At 39.5% G+C, this 26,052-nt stretch overlaps 3 protein-coding genes and 1 long non-coding RNA gene across 5 annotated transcripts; all 4 read left to right on the top strand.

Annotated features, from left to right (window-relative positions):
* Positions 1 to 1,172: 1,172 nt before the first annotated feature.
* On the top strand, positions 1,173 to 3,659 carry LOC116611481. The gene is made up of 3 exons (XR_004293501.2): positions 1,173 to 1,356; positions 2,640 to 3,037; positions 3,239 to 3,659. It is a non-coding gene; the product is annotated as an uncharacterized LOC116611481 (long non-coding RNA).
* Positions 3,660 to 4,351: 692 nt separating this feature from the next.
* LOC5503483 lies at positions 4,352 to 7,977 on the top strand. Of its 2 annotated transcripts, none has more exons than XR_004293499.2 (2): positions 4,352 to 5,646; positions 6,990 to 7,977. XR_004293499.2 is itself a non-coding variant. In XM_032371839.2 (2 exons), exons 1-2 carry the CDS (start codon positions 5,058 to 5,060, stop codon positions 7,328 to 7,330), a joined length of 531 nt encoding a protein of 176 aa, XP_032227730.1. In that variant the 5' UTR covers positions 4,361 to 5,057; the 3' UTR covers positions 7,331 to 7,977. The 2 variants fall into 2 exon arrangements, 1 of the variants encoding a protein (XP_032227730.1); XM_032371839.2 differs by having other exon boundaries at positions 4,361 to 5,247.
* Positions 7,978 to 9,420: 1,443 nt separating this feature from the next.
* Positions 9,421 to 11,419, top strand: LOC116611480. The gene is made up of 3 exons (XM_048720457.1): positions 9,421 to 9,478; positions 9,651 to 10,161; positions 10,296 to 11,419. The coding sequence occupies exons 1-3, from the start codon at positions 9,421 to 9,423 to the stop codon at positions 11,032 to 11,034; spliced, it is 1,308 nt and encodes a 435-aa protein (XP_048576414.1). The 3' UTR covers positions 11,035 to 11,419.
* A 6,406-nt stretch (positions 11,420 to 17,825) lies between these two features.
* LOC116611476 lies at positions 17,826 to 21,920 on the top strand. The gene has a single exon (XM_032371832.2). It carries the CDS (start codon positions 19,359 to 19,361, stop codon positions 20,151 to 20,153), a length of 795 nt encoding a protein of 264 aa, XP_032227723.2. The 5' UTR covers positions 17,826 to 19,358; the 3' UTR covers positions 20,154 to 21,920.
* The last annotated feature ends 4,132 nt before the right edge of the window (positions 21,921 to 26,052 follow it).

Raw genomic sequence — 26,052 nt, 5'->3', positions numbered from 1 at the left:
TTCCCTAAACAAAAAGGTAAGTGATTTCGTAATGTCTTGCCTTTATTACATTTCCTTTGTTTCTGAGGGATGAAAGTGTATAAAGAAATAACTTAGGGACAATCGCAAAATATATACTTACTTAACTATGTGCTCTGGGGTTCGTTTCTCAAAGCGCCCGATAAACTCGGAAACCTGGAAAGTCACCCGGTAAGTCCCCGATAGACTTTACGGGTGTTTCTACAAACCCCCGCTATTTTCAAGCCGGGAAAAAATCCCGGTGACTTACCGGGAATCACTTTCAATGCGAAAAATGATACCTGAAAACGATGTTTTCCCCTAATATTTTCGGCTATATTTATAGATTAATTCTTCTTCTTGAATTAGCTAAGTTGAAATATTTAATTTGGTGCTTTTTTGCCGATTAAATCGCTTCATTTTCAAGTCGTGTCGAGTTGTAGTAAGTTTTCATCACAGAGGAAACCATTCCACTGCCCGGTAAGAAGTGGGCCAATCACGGCTAACATCATTTTGTGGGATTCCCTACCAGCCAATCAGGTTTCATCTCTGTCAAATGGTTTGACATTTAGCTGTCACCGTGCGCCCCCAAAAATGTAAACAACTTTTACAAGTTTTGCTACAAAATTATACCTTATTTACCTGCTCCTTTGTCTTTTTTCGAAAAGTGCCGATGCTACAGGATTGTTTAGGGAGCCAGTTGTCTACAGACATCGACAAATCTAGTCTTATTATCGAGATTCAATAATTATTTAGCCAATCTATTCTAAACTTTTGAAAATTATAATTTGCTTATCGGGAACCCGTAAACAACAGGGACGCTACACCGCTAGCTTTGAGAAACGCTCTTCCTCGCCCGAAAAAGTTTCCCGTAAACTCTCCCGGTAACCTAACGGGCCCGGTAATTACCGGGACTTTTGATAAAACGACCCACGGGCATTTCTGATATTCGCCTCGCCTCGCCTCGTGATCTCGCACATGCTCGCTAGTTGTACTGTTTTTTTTGGGGGGCTTTTGTACGTTTTGGAACATGCGAACGCCGAAATATGAGTAAGGTTTCTACGGAGAGGTCCGGACCAAGGAAATTTTGAACTGGTATAACTATGTTTTTGAGCGGATTTCACGGTAAAGAAACCGCGCTATAGAAGGGCCTGTGCCAGACGTTTGTCACCTTCAGTTGTCATTCACCCTCCGAACTGACAACAGCTCCCGGTAGCGCTTTGAATAACAACTTATAGAGAGAAAGATTTTGCCTTTATCCTGCTTAAATTATGAAAATACCGCCTACAATACATCATTAACTCTACTATGAATCTTCAAAAGGCTCTCACTTACTGCATAATGAAAATCAACACCTCGGTATGTTGAATTACAATTACACGCGCCGTTACGCGATCTCAATCTCGCACTCGCACTTATAAGCTAAAACTTCTATATTTTAGCCTAGAAACTACCCCTGCAGAAGTACTCCTTTGGAAGCAAACCTGTGATATCACAAATCGAAGAAAGTTGCCCTAACCACTTTATAAAAGGATAAGCGTGTGGCACGATACGAACCGCGACTGATATAAATATACCAACCGTTGCGCAAGTCATGTTGAAGATTCGAAGTTATAAACACACGATTCATAGAATGAAAATTGAAATAATCTACAGATCTTACGCAGAGTTGCTATAATGTAGGATTCCATTTTCTCGATTTCATTGCTATTCTTGCTTAAAACGGCTGAAGATTTTCAGTAGAGACTTTATAACTCGACAACTCGCCTCTCGTGTAGCGCAATCCGATGTCAGATATGTTTCAGGAAATCAAAGAATAACGTCCCGAAATTCTTTTGTATTAGTCATCTAGCTCAACCCGCATCAAGAGGGACATTTGCACACATGTTCTATGCTGTGTAGCGGCTGTAAAGATATTGTGGGCACGTAAACATGGCGTTGACAAGGACGATTCGTGAATGGCCCGGGGAAATCGGCGCGTAATTCGAATTCAACGCAAATCTCGGTCAATTTTTCGCAAGAAACCGATCCTCTTATGCTTCTTGGTTTAATATATAAGGTATAAGTCTACTTTAAGTGTCTAAATATGTTTATTTTCGCCTTGGAATTGTACGATATAGAAGCAAATCGATGCAATTTATCTTGCCGCTCAGAGTTCCGTTACCACCGGCCATTTTAACTTCGGATTCGATTGTGGGCGGTCCTTACCCTTTTATAGCGCGGTTTCGTGTTTAAAAGTAGCACGTCTATTGCGAAACGGAAGTGGGGCGTCCCCCCGTCCTGGGTACGGGCCTGAAAGGAAGCGTAAAATTTTTAATAAAAGCCCCCTCAAAACATAAATGACCAATCTTAATGATTTACAAGGGGAAACTGGCGACAACAGAGCACCAGAGTTCCCAAGAGAGTATGAATAATTATATCGTAATTAGTTCTTTGCCTGTTAATTTTTTATCGATTTTCGGGCTGCCTATCGAACCGCTTAAATTTCATCATTTCGATTTGATCACTCAAACACTTGAATTACTCCTTTCCGTCAGTCGCTAGAAATTATTACGGACCGCAATATAGACTGACAGTACCCTCCGGTCCCATAAATCATGAAATTATCATCTGATTTTTTTATTTATTTATTTTTATTCTAGGTGATCCACCAGAGGAGATTGAGCTACAAGTGCTTTCATCCACGTCAGCTGCAACTTGCAAGGCTCCTTCACAAGGGACGACACTTGAATTTGATGACCATGTGATCCTTCAAATATTTGATGTAACTTGTAAAAAACAAAATTGATCCTTTCAGATGACAAACATAATAAATGTCATAATGCAGTGAGCAGTGAGGCCATGTTACTTTTTTTCACCGTAACGTTACGTGTTGTTCAAACAATTATGATAAGAATGATAAACCATATCATATTGTTACTTCAGTATTTGATATAAAGTCTATGTAATTTTGCTGGTGCTGAAGAAGACTTAACTGACAGTGGTGCAGGTCCTTCTGCTGGATCTACTAGTCACGGAGCATCTTCAGTTTGTTCTTAAGGTATTATTTCACTTCATTTTACCTACTTAAGTCATGTAACAGATGATGTGAATTTTCAATAGAAGGAATTGATGTTCGTAGAAGGTTTGGCAATTGTTTTTGTCCGCTGACGACTGATGGGTGTTTCCTTCTTCATTGGTGAAGCGTATCTGTGATTTGATATTAATTGATCAATGTCTCAAAATGTCATTTTTCTTTCAGTCTGTATTGCTGATGAGGCTCCTACCATCCCCCTCGACGAAGGAAGAGGCCTTGTAGAGTCTATTTGACACCAAGAACAAACATGTGCACAGCTACTATACATGCCGATTTGACAACTGTTCCCCCATCTCACACACTGAAAGCCAAAGAGTGAAACACCTGACATACAAGTTCAAGCACGACTGGCTTTTTCCTTTGACCTGAACGTAGGGTTTTGGTGGCTAGTGTATGTGGAGGGTGAAGGGATGTACTGCCTCCTGTTCAGGAAGCACAAGCACGTAAACCAGCAAAACAAAAGTGACAAGTTTGTCTTGCTGCCTTCCGTCAGGTTTAAGAAGGCTGCGGTGACAGACCCTGGTGGTTGTGACACCCACAAGCGTAGCTGCGAAACAGAAAGCCAACAAAGGAGAGGCAGCATCATTCACAGAGAACTGGAGAAAAAAACAGAGTACACACTTCACTGCAGTGCACAAAGCTTTTGGATGTGCTTACTTCATGGCAAGGGAGAATGTTGCCAACCGGAAGTTCCTGTCCTTGATCAACTTTTTGGAGGATGTAGGTGTGCCAGATGTAAAGTACTTTGAACACAGAAGTCAGGGCTCTATCAGGGAAGTTTTCTTGACCATAGGTGAGACAATCCAGAAGACTGTGATTGAAGGTATCAAAAGGAGTGGTGTGTTTGGTGTCTTGGTTGACGATGTCACTGATGCTGCAGCCTTGGAGCAAATGATAACATTTGTGCAGTTTGTTGACACCGAAGAGAACAGAGCGGCTGTGGCTTTCCTTGGCACAAAAAATGTCCTGGAAAGCCACGAGTCAGCTAATACAGAAGCTCTGCTAGACAACTTCACAGAACTGTTAGAAACTACTATTATTATTATTATTATTATTACTTGTGGATTAGAACTGTCTAACATTCATGGCCTGTGTTCAGATGGAGCAAGTGTGATGCTGGGAGCCAGAAATGGATTTGCAGCAAAGCTGAAGAGGCCTTGCGCACGGTGTTGTGCAAGCCTGGCTAAACAAGGAATTTCTAGAAATTTTGTTTTAGATTTGCTGGCATTTCGTATTTTTTGCGTTATACGTATCACGAATTCGGGATAGAATAGCTTGATTATCGTAGTTTAAAAAATAGCAATACTATTTTCTCTAACCAAAGTGAAAGCTTCGAATTTTTTTCTCGAAGTATGGGGTATGTTGTTACACGGAACTTTCTGATGAATCATTTCATCGATAAAACAGTGTTTTGCCTTTTTTGCCTGATTTTTGCCTTATCGCGCACTTATTTTCCCTGCCAATTTTTGCCTTTTTTGCCCTTAGCCATTTTTGCCCTATCGTGCGCTGATTTTGCCCTGCCAATTTTTGCCCATCTGATTTTTGCATTTTTAAGGGTAAGTTTGGTTGCTTCTATTATTTCTTCATGTGTGCATGCAAAAAGTTAACGGAATTCAATTCAATTGTGTTAGATATAGCAGCCATCCTATTTTATTTTTTCCGATTATATTGATTAACAATATGATCATCGAAGTAATATGGCAATCGTTAAAAAAAACTGTCGGGAATTAGTTTTAGTAGTGATATAAAAAATCCCGGCAAAACCAGGAGTTGGCGGTGTATATCTCTATGTAGCATCATCATCACTTCATTCTCAACAAATGCTTATTCACAACAAAATTAAAAATCAAAGTTTAATAAAATTTGTTCTTAGTTACTATTTAGTTCTACTTTCCGATGTAGTCTTTTTCTTTGAATACTTAAAAGCTTAAGCATAAATTGTTGTTGTTCTATCTTGTTGTTCACTCGCCCTTGTTCACTTAGAATGTCGAGACGATTGAACACCGGTGAGTCCGACAAGATATGGCCGCCGTATGGTCTTGTTCTTTTTATTTCTACCAAAGAAGTCGGCGTGGTCCAGAGCAGCCAGGCTGTGGAGGAGATGCGTGTTGGGGAGTACACTAACGTAAATTGGTCAAGAAAGACCTATAGAACCAAGGTGTTGGCAGTGGCAGGTATGTAAACTCATGTTCTGTGTCTTACGGTTAATTTGGATTCTTCTCGCTATTCCGTTATTTTGCAATAGGATTTGTTGACAGTGTAATGTGTCCCCACGGTCGATTTCTTGCTATTGTTCTTTCACTATCATTTAGCGAAGGTAGCATATCCTTATCAAAGGTTTTCATTTCTACCTGAACGTAGAGAGCGGTACCAAGAATTTCAGTGACGGCTCTGTCAACTTTCGATTAGAGCGTGTTTTTCGTTCAGCCGATCGACCTCAGGCTTTTGTTTTAGCCAAGCCAATCACCGCACGTGTTAGTATATGCCAATCAGCGCCCTCGACGGAAATGTGTAAAGACCTATCTAATATTAGCGTGGTAAAACGTTGCCTGACGTTTTCTTATCGAATTAAGGTATGTTTTCAAAATTACAAGCTTTTTCTTTCAAATATTAAGGCACAGTATTCAATCACTATGGCCTTTTTTTCTCGCTATGAATCTTCAAGGCTTAATGGTTTTGGAACGCTTTTTTCCTATTGAGATCAAAACATTGATTGTGATGAGCAAAACTTGTCATTCTTGATAAAAAATTAGTCCTTATGGGTGCTAACATTAAACCTTTCAAGGTATAGAATATTGCTTTCGGAGGCACATCGTTGAAATTATGCAAGAAATGACTTGAGGGGACTGATATGTTGACCATACAGCACTGAAATGGCCTCCTGAAATGTCACCATAAAATTCCCAAATCCCATTTGTATTTGTATGATATTTCTCAATTTCAACTTTTAATTTTTAACTCACATATTTGTCTAACATATAATTGCATAATAATATACATACACACACAAAGGCTGACATTGGAAAACGCAAAACATTTCCAAATAACCCTGAACACGAGCTGGTAGCAAGCTATATGATTTGAAAATAGAAGCCAATTTTTGCTATCTTAGAATATATGGCCAGTGTAATCCAAGAATTAAAAGAGTTTTTCTATTCAATTTTCTTTTTGTCTTGAAACAAGTGCTATAAATGTCAATTTCTGACCAAATTATTTGTATATGAAAGCTCCACTTGAAATTTACCAGCATCTCTCTCACTTTTTTTGAAGAAAAATATGTTTCTTTATACTTTCATGTAAGGAATTTAAGAAATAATAAACGTTGGTAAATGGTCAGAAATATCCATATGTATCCATATGTGATAATTCCGAAATGCAGTTCATTATTTGAGGGCATTGATAATCAATGTTACAGATTGATTTGTTATCTTGGTTTGTTTGTTATTAATTGTATCAATTAATGTTTATAAATTATTTGATATGGCTAATATTATTTAGGCAATTTAGACCGTGCAATTTAGGAGATTCATTTTCCAAATGTTTCCATGGTCAGGTTTTTATAATGTTTTGCTCGTGTCCAATCCAGCCCATTTCCTGTCTTTTAAAAGAATGCTCAATTGCACTCAACAACAATCAGGAGTCTGGAAGTTTGACTGATGTTTATGATTTTGCCTTGTTCAATTTGAGATGCACTAGAAAAGGCCCAAAAGCATGCTAGAAACAGCAATACTTCTAGGAACCTGTTTCATAGGAAAGACAGATATAGACAGGCCAACACATTTAGAAATTATCTCTTAAAGAAAACAAAAATGTTTAAATATGAATCAAAATAAACAAAGGAAATATCAATAACTTACCATAAACAAATTGGAAATTATTTGACTGAGATCTCACACTACATTTTGTATCTTTTTAGATGACAAGCTAAGTTTGATGAGGCAGGAAGATGGATACATCAAACTTATTGAAGATGGCATGCTGCCAAGCCCAGAAGATCTACACCAAATACAACAAGTACCCCCGACCCCCCTTACTTTTACCCCCAAATCAGGAAAAATAGATAATATCAACAATATGACCCTTCCCTCTGAAAGCTGTGAGGAGAAGCTGCTGCTCCTTTCTGAAAAAGTAGACAGCTGCAATGCAGATATAAGTGTACTTCTGGATAAAATTAACAACATGGAAACCACACATCATCGTATATTAGATCTACTCAGCCACACTTACACACCCACACCTACTCCGCAAACCATTTGAGCTGCTGTGCAAACAATACCCATTATCAAAACATCTGCAACTACACAAACCCCTCCAATTGCCAGCACGACTGATACATCAACCTCACAAACCCCTCCAATTGCCACCACACCATCATTAACCACACAGACCACCCTAATTGCCACCACACCATCATTAACCACACAGACCACCCTAATTGCCACCACACCATCATTAACCACACAGACCACCCTAATTGCCACCACACCATCATTAACCACACAGACCACCCTAATTGCCACCACACCATCATTAACCACACAGACCACCCTAATTGCCACCACACCTGAAGCTTCAATCACACAAACAACCACAATTGCTACCACACCATCTGCTGTTACACCATCAACATCATTTACAGACAGCCTTCCTGATATACCGTTTCCCTTTTTCCCTGTATTACCATCATATTCATCACTTATGTTGGATCCTTCACCACCTGATCATCAAGATTCTTTTCACTTTCCTTCTTTTAATAGCAGTAATTGCTCTCCGCCATCGCTAACGCTAACACCTCACAGCCCGCAAAATACTTTACCAGATGACACTTTTCTTTATAACTTAGGTAGTATTTGTAAGTCCAAGACTAATTTTGCAGTAAAACTTCTTTTGTGTTTGTACCCAAATCCGGATGATTTATTTAATGTTAATATGAATGGTGGGAAAGGAAAGAGGCCCCTTAATCCCATGGCCAAAACTTTTATTTTTGATTCTTTTTTTAAAGTCTTTCCTTCTGCAAATATCGTACAAATCTAGGAAGTAAGACAGCACAATATTTCCTCCTGGGTATTGGTGGACTTCTTCCATGTTGACCTGATAGTGGTGCTCATCATATTTTTCAGGGGTCAAAATTGGGCCTCAAGTAATATTTAGGGGTTATCAGAGAAAAAAAATAGGCCTTTTTCTTAGAAATGATATTTTTATTTAGGCTTCTGAGGTATTTTTAGGGCAGCAATTTTTGGTGTGCAGGTATTGTTATGTATTCAAACCTCTCCCATTTCACTTCTACCATTTCATCGCCACTGCTTTCCCCTGGCAGCCGTTTGAGTCTCTCTACTCCACAATTACTGCATTCTCTCTCAATACAACATTTACTGTGGAAATTTGCATCTTCATCCAACGGACAAAGGGTGTCCTCTACAACGTCAGACAAGTAGGATACACTTTAACGCCTTCCACTGGGTCATGGCTTTTGCGGTAAGCCATCACACACTTAAAGAGCATTTGTATTTCAACATGCGCTCTACAGCAGCATGAGATCCTATCCTGCGCGCGTGCAGGGATTACAAAAAAAGGTTTGCACTCCTCAAAGCAACGCTGGCCCATCTTTATGTTTGGGTGTTTTTGTTGAAATTCGAGGTATACCTCTGTCTGCGTTTTCTCTAGGATGTATTTCTCGTGTTCTACGAATTCATTAGGCCCTGTCCTTTTCCTTATGTTGTCACGCTTATTTCCTGTAGGGCGTGAGATTCCTACACTGGCCCAAAAGTCTTCGACAGCCTTGCGATTTTCATTGGAAACAGAGTCACTTCTTGTTTTACGTTCAGGGGTAGCCTTCGCTCCCCCCACTGGCATGGCCAGAGCACGGTGCTGCAAACTTATTTTCAACCTCCGGTTTGACACCCCAAGCTTCTTTGCTACTGAACCCCCTAGACCGGTTTTAGACACGTTTGTGCCGCAAATCATTGACAACCCTACACTCATGGCAACCCTTGCGTCGTTAGTTCGTTGTTGCTTGAGTGTTGAAATCGCCTCTCTGGCATCTTGTAATACGGCCTTCGCTGTGTCAATGGTTAGTTGGTGCGGCTCTAACTGATCTGAAATCAGCTCTCGTGTCTTCGGGCTGTTCAGGAGGTGCTCTAAGATCTTTGCCTTTTTTTCAGATGTTTTTGGAAGCACATTTCTCACCTTGTCAAGCGCTCTTTTTTTGCTCTGACGATTTTTTGAAGGCTGTTATGCTCTCTTTTCTTTTTTTTCTTTTTTCGTAAAATATTTTAGCACGGTCTCGTTGCTGCTGTCTTTTCTTCTCTTTTGATTGTAAAAGTCTTTCGCGTCCGCTTAACTTAGGCATGGCTTCTGTAACAGCGATGATAGCGAAAACTCAGAAAGGCGCGATGGGCAAAAAAGGCAAAAAAACGCGCGAGGCACAAAAAGGCGCTATGGGCAAAAAAAGGCGCAAGGCAAAAAAGGCAAAAAAAGGCGCAAAGCAAATAGGCAAAAAAAGGCGCGATGTAGACAAAAAGGGCAAAAAAGGGCAAAAAAGGCGCGATAGATTGTGCAGTTTTGTGATTTTTACCAGAATTTTTGTTACGCTCTGATGCGCAACACCGTGCGCAAGGCCAAGAGGCTACCTGGCTGCGAAAAGGTCCTGGCCTTCCACAAGCTCTCTTCAGGAAGCTGAAGAGAGCTTGCCACACAAGATGGCTTAGCTTCGACGCAGCAGTTAAAACTGTGTACGCTGACTTCTGGGCGGTACTGCAGACACTGTCGGCATTCGAGTCCTGTCCGGTTGCAACTGGTCTACTCAAGAAGATGGCATACCCCAAGTTTCTGGGCATCATCATCATCCTCAAGAATGTACTGTCACACTTAGCAAACCTGTCTAAAGAACTCCAAATAAGTACTCTGAACTTCGCCCAAGTCCAGCCTGCTATTGACCGTGCCAAAGACGAGCTACAAAAGATCATACAGTCCAACATCGTCTGCAAAGAGCTCAAGGCTGACTTGCACCCACAGCACGGACAGTTTAAACACACAGGCATTCTCCTTAAAGGTGATGTTGAAGTCCAGGTGGCAGGCCTTGCGCGCAAGTATACAGACACACTTTGCCAAAACATCGACAGACGATTTGCAGGCAGCCTTCCAGTGATGTCAGCCCTGTCATTCTTCGACCCAGAGGCACTACCAACACCACAGTCTTCTCTCTTTAGCTCCTATGGCTCTGACAAGGTAGATTGTTGGCTGCCCATTTCTTTGAAGAATCACAGCAGAATGAGCTCAGAGCAGAATGGGGGAAGTTCAAGTACGACCTGCACACGAACCTAAAGTCCCAACTAAAGCCTGACACACTGACAGGGAGTGCCACTCAATGGTGTCTGGAGAGAATCATTGAACTGAAGACTTTTTATGGACATGTGTATCCGTTATTGGTGCACATTGCCAAGGTTGCTTTGGTCCTGCCACTGTCAAATGCATGGCCAGAGAGAGGAGCAAGCAAGGTGAAGCTGATCAAAAACCGCCTCCGGACCAGACTGGGTGGTGAGATGCTCAACGCCTTGCTCTGCATGTCAATCAATGGACCACCAGTCAATAGCCCAGAGTCACACAGCATGCTGACATCTGCAGTGGAGACCTGGTTTCTGCAGAAGAAGAGGCATAGATCAAAGAAGCTAGCGGAGGACAGAAAGAACGAGCAGCGAGTCCAGAGAGCCATTGTCAAGCTGAGACAGCTGTATGCTCCTCCCCATCCTGAAGAGGAGGCTCCTCTTACCCATCCAGACGAGGGAGCTAGGATGGACGAGGATCAGGAGAGTCAGGTTGCGGATGAGGAGGCTGAGATTAACTACTTGAGGGTCCTGGAAAGGGAAGATGCTTCATCAGTGGCCAAGGCCATCATGGCGGAGACACCTCCAGATTCAGAGAGTGACTCGGACTCTGATGACTATGAAAGCATGTACTACTAGTAACTATTAGGTATAACTTTTCCCTGCACTGCCTTTCTTGTTTTCCCTGCACCGCCTTCCAGGTCAGGAGAAAGTTTTTTTTTTTCTGTTGGAAAAAGCAGTGTTTGTGACTGAGGGGGTTAAATAGCACATGATCCCCTTCAAATCATGTAGCAAACCATGTACTGGTAAATATGTATTAAGTGAAACTTCTGTTTTCCCTGAACCCCCTTCCAGGTCATGAGAAAGTTTGAGACCCATTTATTTCACAGATGTGACAGTGTTGGTGAGACAAAATCACATCAAAGACTCTGATCATGTAGGAGTGAAAGGTTATTAAATTAATTGTTTGCTTCTCAATTTGCTTCAAGGTTTCTGTATTTCAAGTGGTATAAAGACCAGATAGTAAAGAAAGGACTGAATATTGATTGGTGAATTAATTGGATGGAGTAGAGGAAGAAATAGTAGATAAAAAAGAATTGCAGATCCAAATTCTACTGCAAGAGCAACATCAACATACAAATTGCAGGCCCTTTGTAAGCATTTCAAACAGTGACTTTTAATGCATTTGGTAAATTGGAAAATCTTTTACTTCAGGATTTAAAGACAAATGGACCATTATTGCTCAATTTTTCCTATGAACTTGATAAAGAATTGATGTTTTATACCTTATTTGTGCATCAATCAGTGGTAAATTTTGGTTATAAAATGTCAATAACTATTGCACAAAAATGCACCAAAAGCCAAGTTTAGAGGTCTAGATTTTAAAATTTCCCCCTGACGCCCCCCCCCAAAGGGTCCCCTCCCGTACCCACCCCCGCGAGCCTCTTCTCATTTGAACTCATCGTGTATGTATTCGGTGGAGGTGAAATATGGCGTCGGAAGCGGCTTCAGAACACTCTGAACTTACTAAGTTCCTAAGTTACCTACCATCCAAGAAACAATTCAAATGGAATTCGAATGCAAAGTCACTTTTGGAATTTTGCATTAAAGAACTGCAGGATGGAGATCAAGACGCTTTGATAAGTCATTCTTCAAAAGAAAACTCCGAAGTTTACCGATTCGAAAATATAACGGTGAACTTTTATCCGTCTACGAAGACCGTACAACTGCAGGGTACTGATAAAGATTATCTCATCAAGAAACTGATGTCTTTACTTGATTACTCTGGACAGACAAATCAGACAACTGATTGTGATATTATCGAACAGGAATCTATTGTAACTGAGCAAGAAACAACGGATCCAGTCGAACTCTCTGAACCGTGTAGTTCAAAGGTCGCCTTAAAGGACAGCTCAGATCAAAAAGGTCATGATGACCGATATCAAGAATTTCTCGATTTCAAAGAAATGATGAAAGGCTTCATTGAAAAGTTTGACAAGAAATTATCCGATCTTAGTATGGATATGAACGAGCAACTAATTCTAATCAAAGATCTGGAATGCCAACAGAAGAATAGCCGGAAAGAATTAATTATGGAAATGAATCGGAAGCTAGACGAAACAAAGCAAGATAAAGTCCTTGCTGATCTGAAAGGTTTGCAGAGCTCACATTCCAAACTTGGAAATAAAATTCGCGAGACTAAATTAGACCTCGAAAAATGTGAGCAGCGATTGACATTCATAGAAACCAAAATCGAAATGGACGCTGAAGAATCCAGCGACGATGACTCAGAGGACGAAGAGAGCGGCGAGCCATCGGATTCTGAACAAGTGGAACAGGTGGAACGACAAATTAATACACAAACAACACTGCGGACGACAGTGGCTAGCAGCTCTAGTATCGTAAACTCTCCAAACACGAACGATTTGCCGCAGCTTGCTTCTAGCGGTAATATTGAATCACCAATCAATGGAAATCAACAACAAATAGTCGACTCCTCTCGCACAACCAGAGGCGAAACTGAACCTAGACCAGCCCAGACAGCAACAGAGAATACGACAAGAGGAAATACTACGCTCGCAGAAACCTCCGGAAATATTCTGATGCTCTCTGATTCTATCTTTGGAGGAATTATTCAAAGCCGGTTCGCGAGAGGTAGATATGTAAACAAACAATATGTACAAGGAGGCACGATTGAGATGCTGGACCACTTGAGCACAATGGGATGCGAGGCTGGCAATAAGTACGAATACGTCATATTGCATACAGGAACAAACGACATACGTGAACTTCCCACAGAACAAATCTGCTCTAATATCGAGAATATCGTGGAAGAGTGCATTAAATTATGGCCCCAAAGCAAAATAGTTGTATCTGGCTTAACGTTTCACTTGAGAGATCATGCTAAAAATGACATAATAGACGTCGTTAACAGTGCATCTGAGCGATTGTCTTCTAGGTGTGCAAAGGTGTATTTTGCAGACAATAGAGGTGTTTGCTTATCACGTAATGGAGATATCGACGAAAGTGTATACAGAGATAATGTACACTTAAATAACCAAACGGGAACGAAAAAACTAGTCGCAAGCTTAAAAAGTCAAATTCCAGGGCTTAGAAGACAAAGGGATCCCGCTGTAACTCGGAAATTCCCAGTCAACAACCGTTTCCAGCAAAGAAGACAAGGCGCTCCTAGCGGATCCACAGGTATCCCACAAGCAAGATATCAGGCCCCCACAGGCAACCCACAAGCGTACTGTCCACCAACAAACAACCCGATGTTTCGCCCATTCCCAGGTAACCCACAGGGGTATCAGCAACCCACAACTAATCAACTTCCCACAGGTAGACAGCAGTATCCAATGAACTCTCAGCAGCAACAATTAGAACAAGCCCTAAAAATTATTTCTGAATGTGTAAGGTTAGCCTATAGAAATGGATAAAAAACATCTCAAATCACTGAAAATGTCAATATGCCAGGTTCACTAACTTCTCGTAATTGGGATTTTGGGAGGTCTTTAAGAATTGGTACGTGGAATATCCACGGTCATAAAAGCAAAGAGCTCGGTAATAAAACAAAATTAGCAGAGGTGGTTGATATCATTCAACAACATGATATCTTCGGAATTGTGGAAACTCATGCTAGTCAAAATACAGATTTAGCTGTCGAAAAATTCAAGCATTTCATAAAAACAAGACCAAAATCTGGTAAAAAAAATTCTGGAGGGATCGCACTCTATATAAGCAACAAAGTAGCAGAAGGAGTCGCGTACTTACCTTCGGAAAACCGGAATATTATATGGTGCAAATTAAAACGAAATTACTTCGGAACGGAAAAGGATATCTTCCTAGGTACCGTCTATTTTAGTCCTCAAAATTATGAACAAACAAATGATGAGGATTATATGTCTGATCTGGAAGAGGATATTATAAAATATCTCGGCCAAGGGGACGTCATTCTGCAAGGGGACTTCAATGCTAGAACTAGTGAACTAACTGAACATATTAATTTTGATGAAGATAGATTTTTAAGCCTTCCTGATGATTATGAACTCGATGTACCATCGCCAAGGTACTCTGAGGACCACTATACTGATAGCAGAGGAAGATCACTGATTGAGCTTTGTAGTGAAAGTAATTTACGAATTGCAAATGGAAGGATAATTGGCGATTTAACAGGGAAAAAGACATGTTATCAATACAACGGTACCAGCTTAGTCGACTACGTGATAAGTAGCAATAGAGTACGGCAGAAATTTCAATTTCTTAAAATTCACCCATTGCTTCCACATATTTCTGATCATTGCCATATAACATATAATATAAAGATTGGAAACAAAATTACGGTAACACAATCAAAAAGCTTTGCTAAACACGCACGAATATTCTGCCACGGTACAAATGTAAAAGAAAATGTGGACTCTATTCTTCGCTCTGATATCTATCGGTCTAAACTGGATAACCTAGTCAGTCACTGCGATACCAATTGCCCAGACACAGCAAGCAATATCACATCAAGTTTTACAAAGCTGCTAGTTGAGATCAGTGAGAAAGCGGGTTTTAAATACGGAGACAAGCAGAAATGTCAAAAAACAAACGCACCATGGTTCGACAAGGAATGTCGATCAGAGAAGGCAAACCTTAAACGGTGTGGAAGGAAGATATGTAACTCACCCAATGACAGTGAGCTAAGGCGGGAGCTATTTTGGAAGAAGAAAAAATTCAAGAAATTATGTAAGCGTAAGAAATATCAATACAGAGCAAGCGGTATCAAAAATTTGGATTTCAAAGATAGCAAAAAACTTTGGCGATCACTCAAGAATCTATTCAGCGTAGGGAAAGACAAAAAACAACAAGAATGTGATTTAGAAATAGAAAGCTTACACTCACACTTCATGGACTTAAACAAAACTACAACTACAAATTTATCCATCCCTAAATGTAGAGACCAGACGGGCCCTTTAGACTCAGAGATACGGCTAGAGGAGGTAAAATTAGCTATAGAAAACCTTAAAAACAACAAAGCTCCCGGTCACGATAATATACTAAACGAGCTACTAAAATATGGTAAAGATACTTTACTACCCTACCTAACTAGGTTATTCAACATCATTCTTAGGTCAGGAGTGTTTCCACAAGAATGGAATCTGGGTTTTATTATTCCAATTTTCAAAAAAGGCGATCGCTCTGACGTCAACAATTATAGAGGAATAACACTTTTATCATGCCTCAGTAAGTTATTTACATCTATACTTAATTCAAGACTCTATGACTACCTTGTGCAGAAAGGATATCTAAAGAAGGAACAAGGGGGGTTTAGGAAAAAACACTCAACAGTAGACAGTATATTTATTCTGAAAACCGTTATCGACAGAGTAGTAAAAAGCAAGCCCAAGAAGAAAAACAATATGCTTTTCACTTGCTTCATAGACTTCCGAAAGGCCTTTGACAGCATTCCTAGAGATAAACTATTTGCGAAAATACAACAAGCCGGTATTTCTGGAAACTTTTACGAAGTTCTAAGATCAATGTACTCCAATGATATATCGTGTGGGAAGATAGGGGATTCAATTAGTGAAAGTTTTAGATGCATGGTTGGGGTAAAACAAGGATGCATGTTGAGTCCAACTCTTTTTAATCTGTTCCTTAGCGATTTACCTGATACCTTAGCGAAATCTTCAAGTGCCCACATCTTAGGCAACACAAAATTAAATTGTCTTCTGTATGCAGACGACTTAGTACTTTTCTCGGAAACAAGTAGTGGTCTGCAAGACCTTTTAAATAGACTTTCTATCTACTCAGAAGAAAATAGTCTAAAAGTCAATACTTCAAAAACTAAGGTGATGATTTTTAATAACATAGGCAAAGTAATGAATAACTATCAATTCCTTTTGAACAGGGAACAATTGGAAAATGTCAAATCTTATAAGTACCTAGGGCTAGTATTCAGCGCGGTAGGAAACTTTAATTTAGCAAAAGAGGAGCTTAAAAAAACCGCACTCAAAGCTTTATTTAAGTTAAGGAAAGATCTCGGTATTCACTTCAGATCAGACATTAATCTTACATTAAAACTGTTTGATGCACTGATCAAACCAATTTTATTGTATGGCAGCGAGGTATGGGGTGCCGATAATAAAAGCTGTGTTGATGATAGAGATCCGCTTGAATCAGTACATCTTAAATTCTGTAAAATGTTACTAGGAACTGGAAAAACGGCTGTGAACAATGCGTGCAGAGGGGAACTAGGCAGATATCCTCTTTGTATAAATGCAACATATAGGAACATAAAATACTGGACCAACCTTCGGTCAAAAGAAGAGGCCCTCTCAAAAGTAGTTTATACAGAGTGTGTAAATAACCCTCACGTGTCCTACTGGACCCACAAAACAAAAGAAATAATTTTCAAAGCGGGTTTTGGGTTTATGTGGCTCTATCAAAATGAAACCGACCCTACATTGTTCCTTGATATTTTCTCTAAACGACTTAATGATATGTATTTTCAGAAATGGCATGGGGAAATTTTCAATGACCAAAGGAAAAACAGTAATGAAATGAACAAACTAAGAACTTATAGAACTTTTAAAGACAAATATGAATTAGAGAATTACCTTGTAGCCATCCCTAATGTGAAACATAGAGTTGCGCTAACAAAACTAAGAATAAGTAATCACCAATTGCAAATTGAGAAAGGCAGACACACGAGGCCTTACACAAAGGAAAAAGATCGGATTTGCCCAACATGCAAAAATGACGTGGAAAATGAATTTCACTTTCTAGTACAATGCCAAACATACAAAGAGCTACGAAACTCAGTTATCCAAAATTTGCAGCGCAATCAAATTACACAAAAACGCCTTTTCAATTTACTAATAAATCCGCCAACTCAATTAGCAGGGATAGCTGCAAGGTACATTTCCGAATGTTTCAAGCTAAGGGAAACGCTAATATGAAAAATTAAACCTAAAGCACAATAGAAATCTGAAGTAAGCAGAGCAAAAAAAAAAAAAAAAAATACAAATACAAATAAAAATAAAAAAAGGAAAGGGGAAAAAAGGGAAGAAAAAAAGAAAAAAGAAAATACAATGTAAAACTAAGTAGTAACTAAAAACAATCAGAAAAGATTTAGAAAAAGAAAAAATGAAAGAAAGGAAATACAATGTAAACTAAAACTAAGAACAATCACATCATAGCTGTTGTACGTCTTATATACGTACTATTTTACCTTTTTTTAAAATTTTTTGGTCACTAACCGATGTAACTTTACTGTTTCAAGGGACCAATAAATAAAATCTGTCTGTCTGTCTGTCTCTTCAGGGCTGGCCTACTTTTTCAATTTAGCCACCTACTCTGAATGTTTCTGACAAGGCTGCATTTGGAATGAAACAATATTTTGTATGCCCTTCAGCATGGCTTCAGAAAGTCTCATTCATGTGAAACCCAACTGCTTCTTAGCATTGAGGAGCTTGCAAGAAACCTGGATAATGGAGTTGCATTAGATCTACAAATATTTGATTTTAGCAAGGCCTTTGACAAGGTCCCTCATCAGAGACTGTTATACAAACTGCATCATTATGGAATTCAAGAACCTACGCTGACATGGATCAATTCTTGGCTTACATCAAGGTCTCAACGTGTCATTATAGACGGAGAAGCTTCTACCTCTGTCAACGTCACCTCAGGAGTACCACAGGGGACGGTGTTGGGCCCACTGATGTTTCTTCTATTCATAAATGACATCCATGTGAATCTGAATAGCACACTTAGGCTCTTTGCAGATGATGCTTTGCTGTATCGACCAATTCACTCACCTGATGACTGTCTGATTTTGCAGAAAGATATAGATAAACTTGTTTCCTGGTTAAAGCATTTGGCAAATGGAATTTAATGTCACTAAATGTCATACAATGAGGATTTCAAGGAAGAGGGACTTATTGGAACATGATTATTATATTGATGGAAAGAAGTTTCACAGGTAAAAAATCATCCCTACCTTGGAGTGACATTGTCAGACGACCTTCGCTGGAACTCACATGTCAACGATATTGTGAATAAGGCAAATAAATCACTTGGATTTGTCAAACGTAACTTATATCCTTGTTCTCAAGATACCAAACATATGGCATATACCACTCTTGTTCGGCCGAAACTGGAATATGCTGCATCGGTGTGGGATCCATACAGACAAGATCAAATTGATGCCATTGAAGCAGTCCAGAGGCGTGCAGCAAGATTTATAAAGAGGGATTATAGTAGATACTCTAGTGTAACAGAAAAGCTTGATTCTTTAAATTTAGCCCCTCTGGTATGGGCAATGCAATGTTGTTATGAATTGCTTGATAAAATATACTCAACCTATGAGTTCTACGTCTGTCCTGGTTGAGTATATTTTATCAAGCAATTCGTAACAACATTGCATTGCCCATACCAGATTACTTTTTACCAAAGCTACGTCCTACTAGAGCTTTTTCTGGCCATGCCTTTATTCAGCCTAGCTGCAAACATGACTGTTATCTCCATAGCTTTTTCCCTAGAACTATTAGAGACTGGAACTCTTTGCCTAGCTATATTCAGAATACCCCATCTATTTTATCTTTTAAAAATCAATGTACCGCATCCAATAGAAATAAATGATTTAATTTTTTTTATACCAACTCGATGTGGAAACGTTGTTGGCCAATAAAGTAGACGTTATCAGGGATATTTTCAAGATTACCCGCAGTTTATGTGGCTTAAGTGCGAATAAAACCGCACTCGTATCAGCAGAACAACGCTTCCCCAATGGCGGCCGATCAATGAAAAAGAACCTGGCGTTATTTAACTCTTTTCAAGAGTTATATTCCCCTCGGGGAGCTATGATTCCTTTACTTGGGAGCTAATAAATTCCTTAGGGAGTGCAAAAAAACTATTCCCTTCTGGGAGCTAAAACTGAACTCACCACAGAGATAGACTGTCAACCCAGATATGTTATGGCACAAGGTATGTGCAAGCAACGAAAACATTTTTTCCTCGAAGCAATAAGTGCGTCCAAGAAGGCTGTGCCTGGTTCTAGAGAGCTTGAAACCACATGTACGACTAGTGCTGTAAATAGTAATAAAGTTATTGATATTACAGACAAAGTTATCAATAAAGAACAAAACAAACAAACAATTTTTTACAAAGGAAAACAGCTAATGAAAGCTGAAGCCGTAATTGCTGATCACACAAACACAATAAAGTTAACCCTATGGGAAGACCTTATTGATGCAGTAAAATGTGGAAAGTCATATCGCTTAAAGAATGTTAAAATTCGATCTTTCAATGATGTCAAGTTCCTGGGCACAAATGAAGGAACCACCATTGAGCTACAAAGTGACATCCAAGATATTAGCATGCATACTGAGGACATAAACTTTAACCTCAACATCACTGAGGGTAAATGTTTGGGTGTAACACTCACTAGAGAGCCATCATGCATAGCATGCAACAGTTCTTTCAAAGAACAAGTATCAGATGGCATTATTAAATGCCTAAACTGCCATATCTCCTTACTACAGGAAAGTTGTAACACAAAGCTTGTTGGCCATTTGGTTATTAGATTACCAAACGGGAAATTCCAGAACTACGCATGCTTTAATGACGCATTGCAGAGCTTCTTGGCTTCAATAGGGAATAAGACTGACATCAATACCATTGACCTTGGCACTTTGGAGAGTCTTCTACTAAACACCAAGTCAGTACAGATGATTATCGATGATGCAACAAAAACCCAATTTCTGTTATAATATGTTAAATTTCAAAACCGTTTGTCATAATATTTCAACAGTTGCTGTTGTTACAAGTTAGCTAAATTTAAATAGGAACAACCATTCAGCTGCAAAGTGACATCCAAGATATTAGCATGGATACTTAGGAAATAAGCATCAACATCACTGCATCGGGTAAAACCAAGTCTCAACAGATGATTATCCATGATTCAACAAAAACTATCAACCAATTCCTGTTACAATAATATGCTAGACCGTTTGTCATATTTAAAGAGTTGCAGTTGTTTCAAGTTAGTTACAGTTATTACAAGTTCAAGCATTTCCAAGTGAAGCCGGGCCAAGTAAATGAGGTGTACATTGGAACTTCTGTTTATCTAGGCAAGCATTACAGTTCGAGCCAATCAATTACGTCCGTGTTATGCTTTTATTTAGTTGCTGCTTTACATTCTGTTGTTAATAAATATTTTTTTATCTTCTCGTTATTTTATAAAAGTCAATAATCATACAACCACTACTTGAAAATAACTACTCAGTATTAATTTCACTACCCTGGGGATCTGGGGACCAGAGGTTGAAACTCCACTCCCCCGGTGTGGTATATTTTGTTATACCACAACGCGCGCGTTTCTCGAATTCTGATTGGCTGGAAGATGTAGGTAGATGAATGTACTACAGATAAGATGGCGTCATCAGCGCGCACTTTGGTAGAAGTGTTGTTGTTTTTCTCAACGCGCCCCCCAAAAAAGGAAACCAATAAAGGTTTTTGTTGTGGTATAAAACAAATATTCTCTGGCTTTCTGTGGTATGTCCTCTTATATACCAAAAAATACGTCATGAAGCAGTCAGGATTTACTGCAGACAAACTCGGCGACTCTACCAGGAGAGTCGCGTCAGCCTCTGGAGGCGCGCGATACTCGATTGTCTTTAGGTTCGGATTTTGAACTCGGGCTCTGGTTGGCTAATGACATAAACAAACCATCTAATTGGTTGATTAGACCCACGTGGTGCAAAAACCGGTTCGACCAGATGGGGTATAAATATGAGCGATCGACTATACTCTCAAACACACACGACATGACTCGCGGCTGGATTTGCTGAATCTCTCACGAATTCAGGGATAAATTAAATATAAAGAATCTGCAAAAGGGCTTTCTCTTGCTTCTCTATTTCTCTTTTGCATGTCAAGCAAATTACCTCAGAAATTTTCGCACCGTTCTTTCCAACGGTGCGTTTACTAATCTAATCTGATAAGCGCTCGGCGAGTTTACTTGACCAGTAATTAAATGAATTGTACTTTCCTCGCCCAAGAATAGCTGGATTGTATCTGTAGAATCTGCAAATATCTAACGATCTGTCGTCTACACTGTAAAATTCATCATTATAAAACTAGACTATAAAGCATGGCGCGAACAGTAGAAAAATGTAAACTGGTAAATAAGATGTCTTGGATGTGTAACTTGAAACTTTGACATGACAGCTCTTTGACAGCCTTCAGTGGCCAGTAACCACGTGATTCAAAACCAGTATTACTAATTGGATTAGTGTGAACCGAGAATGTTACCGGGCGCCCCCAGCGGGCGTGCAAGGAGGGTTAACCTTGCCTCAGGTCCAAACAAAGGGAAATGTGGGACAATGAAATGGAGAATTCACAGTTAGGACGAGTAATATACCCATGTCATGTCAACTATGGCTGTATGCAGTTTAGCCTCCTAATAGCAGTCATGTTCAGCTTCCTGTGTCATTCAGTTCTACATTGTGATTTTAATAAAAGAGAAGCGGCATGTAGTCGTAGACTGCCTATTTTTAAGGTTGCCGTACCGCAGGTACTTCGTAAACTTTATGAATTGTAATCAGAAGAGAAAAACAGTGACTGTGACCATCTTTGGTCAATGGAGAAAGTATCTGAAAGGAAACTAAGATTCCTCGGTACCAGTCCCTCAAAACGACAGCGTTTTCTTTATATGAAAAAAAATATATAAAAAATTAGTTGCAATGGAAACTCGTTATGGGTGGTTTTGACCGATAATGCGTACCGAGATGGTAGTCGGCCCTTTATATCTATCAGCCCGCTGTTGCTTGATCCACGGCTTACTCGACCCTTTGAAACCAACTAGTGCCCAGGACTCTCGAAACGCTGGGAGAACTGGCGCAACTGCGCCCACGCTCGCTAGCGCGGAAACCGCTGTGGCTCCATAATTCTAGGCATAATCCACACAACAGACTAGAACTATCGTGTTGTTAGGCAATGAGTTGATGTAATTAGCCATGTTGTTACCGGAATAGCGGTATCCGTGAGTATCGAATTGCTCGGATGTGAGCACAACACCAGTTGAATATTGAACAGCGACTATGTTGTGTGCCCTTAACTGTAAAAAAATAACAACAAATCATTAACTAATGCCGGTTAGCTATTGTATTTCTTTGTCAATTTCTGTAAACCCACGTACTAAAATTGATTCAAAGATCTCGCTCGAATGTGGTTTGAAATGATGCTTTCGTGATTTCGTGAAATCTGGAACCCAAAGACATGCCCATTTGTAAGCATTGCGTTATTTATTAAAAGATGGGAACAATTCCGCCTAACACGGTATCGGTAAAATAACACAGAACAGGCGCGTAGCCTGTAGTGTCAAAAGCAAAAAGGTCTAAGATTTATTATTTACATGTAGCCTTTTGGTAGTCGAGTTGTGTGCACCCTTGCGACAACACATAGCTTGTTAAAGTGAGATATTTACCCTTAGACTGTAGGTGACTCCGTTCACCATAATTGCAGTTTTGCTTCTATCGTAACCCGCATCGTCAGCCCCTCTTGAATCAATGTGTATGTTGATGATCGCTGTAATAAAAATTTTAGCTTGAGCCAGGATGCCCTCTGGTGTCATAACGATATATTCAGTGTCATCTTAATAGAGTTCCTTGTTGCAGATTCGTATTTTAATATTTATATAGCACATTTATAACATCCACGTTCTAGACACATTTTTATTTATTATGAGCGAGAAACAAACAAACAAAAAATACCCGTCATGTCTCCGCCGGGAATCCGTTTCTGCAAAGGTGAAAGGTGCCAACACTGCGCGCCAACACTCTTACCATTTTCACAAAGATTTCCAGTGTAACTTGAGGTACAGTGGCATGTGTATGTGGTCATCGGATATCGTGTCACGCAAGAAGCACCATTCAGGCAAGGATGCGATGCACAGTCACTCAAAAAAATCATACGTGTGAATATATTTCGTTCTTACTCGTTTGTTTTTCTATCTATTATTTATCACATAGTAACCAAGTTTCGTGGTCTTTATTATTACCATGTAAGCGCGGTTTCGATGTATTGGACAAGAGCAAGTGAATTAATGCTCACAAGCTCTGGATTTATTTATTCAGCTCGTGAAAGCAAAACATTTGAAATTAAAATCAAAGGCCAATAGACATATCTAAAAGACAGTAAGCATTTATTATGCTGACTCAGAACTTATTTTCTAAGTACGACAAAGTGCAAAATACAGTTTATTTTACTTCAAAGTAAGTATTTTATGCATGAAAAGAAAGTATTGCAAACTTTCAAATATGCTTTTCATCGGATGACGATGTCCGTCAAAAGAATCTAATATAGATTTAGGCATTGCCTTAAAGCGGAGCTGCAATCGACAAAATCTTTGCTTATTGTCGCTTAATAATTTAAGAAATATTTGACAATTATTTCGCCGAAGGCGAAGTGAATAGCGGTGGATGCGGGACTATCCACCGCTATTCGCTGAGCCTGAGGAAACGGAGCTATCGCTTCTGAGAGTTGTTGATGTTCGTATCTTTTTTGAAGATTTTACTCGCTCTGAACATTCTGTTTTTTCACACAATGCTTTTAACCACCACGAAATACAGAACCTCCAATGAGGACAATATACGAATTTTACTATCAAACAGGACTGAATAATCGCAAATAAAATTTCAGCAAACTTTGAATTTGTCGCTCGCGTCGCAAAATCATTTCGGCGGGAAATTGTCAAAACACAGGAAGTTTGAAGCCGATTTTCCGTAAAGGACAGTAAATCTAAATCAATTTTAGCAAAAATGCCGTTTTAATGTGAATCTCGATAATATCGGGTGCTAAAAGCAAGTTCTTTTTCTATGGTTATTTCAAAAATCGTCTCATTATCCGGAGTTTTAGCGGTGAATACTGTCCCATTATTCCGAGATAGCGAACCAATCAGAGCGCGCGTTCTTATGAAGTTCTCGCCAAGTATATACTAATAAATTTTATTATTATATTTTTGTTTTTGACGACGTCAACGATTTCACAGATCATGCGACAAACTTGTTTAAAAAAACCCTTCCCCCACGCTTGACATCTACATGACACATAACAAGTTGAGTTGTCATACAATGTTTCGGCGTCAGGGTGGTTTTACTTTTAGTGACATCATCCATTACATCACGTGAAATCATTACATCATTGAACCCAACTTGAAACATACATGACACCTACCAAATTTGGTTGTCGAACGATGATTTTATGAAATAAATATTTTTATTTTGTTGACGTCAGCATATTTTTGCTTTAGGTGACGTCATTGATGACGTCAAAAATCACACTACCATATTGTTGCACATTGACACATACCATGTTTGGTTGTCAATGTTTCGTTTAGGAGATATGAATATAGATATGACATCGGGATAGTTTTGCTTAAAGTGACGTCATCGATGACCCATCACGTCAACATATTTTGGCACCGCCCTTAATACATACATGACAGCTACCACGTTTGGTTGTTATACAATGCTTCTTTCACGAGATATGGACGATATGACATCAGTATATTTTGCTTCTAATGACGTCATTGATGACGTCACAATCACGTGACCACATTGGAGCACCTTCCTTGACACCAACATGACACCTACCGAGTTTGGTTGTCATATGATGTTTTTTTGATGAAATATAATTTTTTTCATTTTGATGACGTCAGCATACTTTTGCTTCTAGTGACTTCATTGATGCATCCCAATCACGTGACCATATTGGTGTACCCCTCTTGACAAGAACTTCATTAAACATACAAAGATTGGTTTTCATATGATGCTTCGTACATGAGATATGGATATTTTTGTTCTTAACCCATTGACTCCTGGCTTTTTTGAGCTGAATTTACAAAAAACAGACTGAAAAAAGATACCTCCCCCCCTATTCTGATTTTTCTACAGCCCGTCAAAGTCAAACACAGCTGCACCTAGTCAGGGGTATCCAAGCTTTCCAACAGTGCTTTGCGGTCCCCACTTTTAATCCCTCGTCGTTGTGCTGAAGCCAGCACAAGTTGATGGTTGCTTGTATTTTTCATCAAAAATACAGCTATGAGCATAATAGGAGAGTGTCTCAGGACATCATGAAGTCTTTTGGGGCATAATTGAGTGCTTTGCTAATGGATATTTGCAAGCAAAGGTGGATTCATGATGATTTTTTCTTGTTTGGCTTTGTCTGGATGAGAAAATAATTTTCTAATGAATCACCACAGCTCTCCTAAATGCTGTCTTTTCTGAAACCAAATTGATTCCAAAATTGTTTACACTGCTATTCTGGGTCTGTATGACCTGGAATTGATTTGTTTGGCTTCGGGGTGGAAAGACTTATAAAAAAACATCTGAATTTGGGGAGAGGAGTGTTGACTGGCCCTCCCCTCGTGAATTTTCCCCGTGATCTCCCAGAATGTTTTGCAATACGTAAAGACCTCTTCGTGGTTGTACAAGCCTTCAAGGAGTGGACATTGTGTTTTGAGGCCATGGAAATGTACCTGGAGGATCAGAATAAAGGTATCTATTTGTGTCTTGAGCTGTGTTTGCTGATCTCTCTCCCTTGTGTGGTATTTTGAGCGTTTTATTGAGAGGGGTGATTCTGCTTTTCTCTCCTTGTTCGATTTGAGAT

This window comes from Nematostella vectensis, chromosome 13 (assembly GCF_932526225.1).
Source record: "Nematostella vectensis chromosome 13, jaNemVect1.1, whole genome shotgun sequence".
NCBI lineage: Eukaryota > Metazoa > Cnidaria > Anthozoa > Actiniaria > Edwardsiidae > Nematostella > Nematostella vectensis.
The sequence above is the reverse complement of the archived record's forward strand: the minus strand, read 5'-3'. Positions and strand labels throughout refer to the sequence as shown.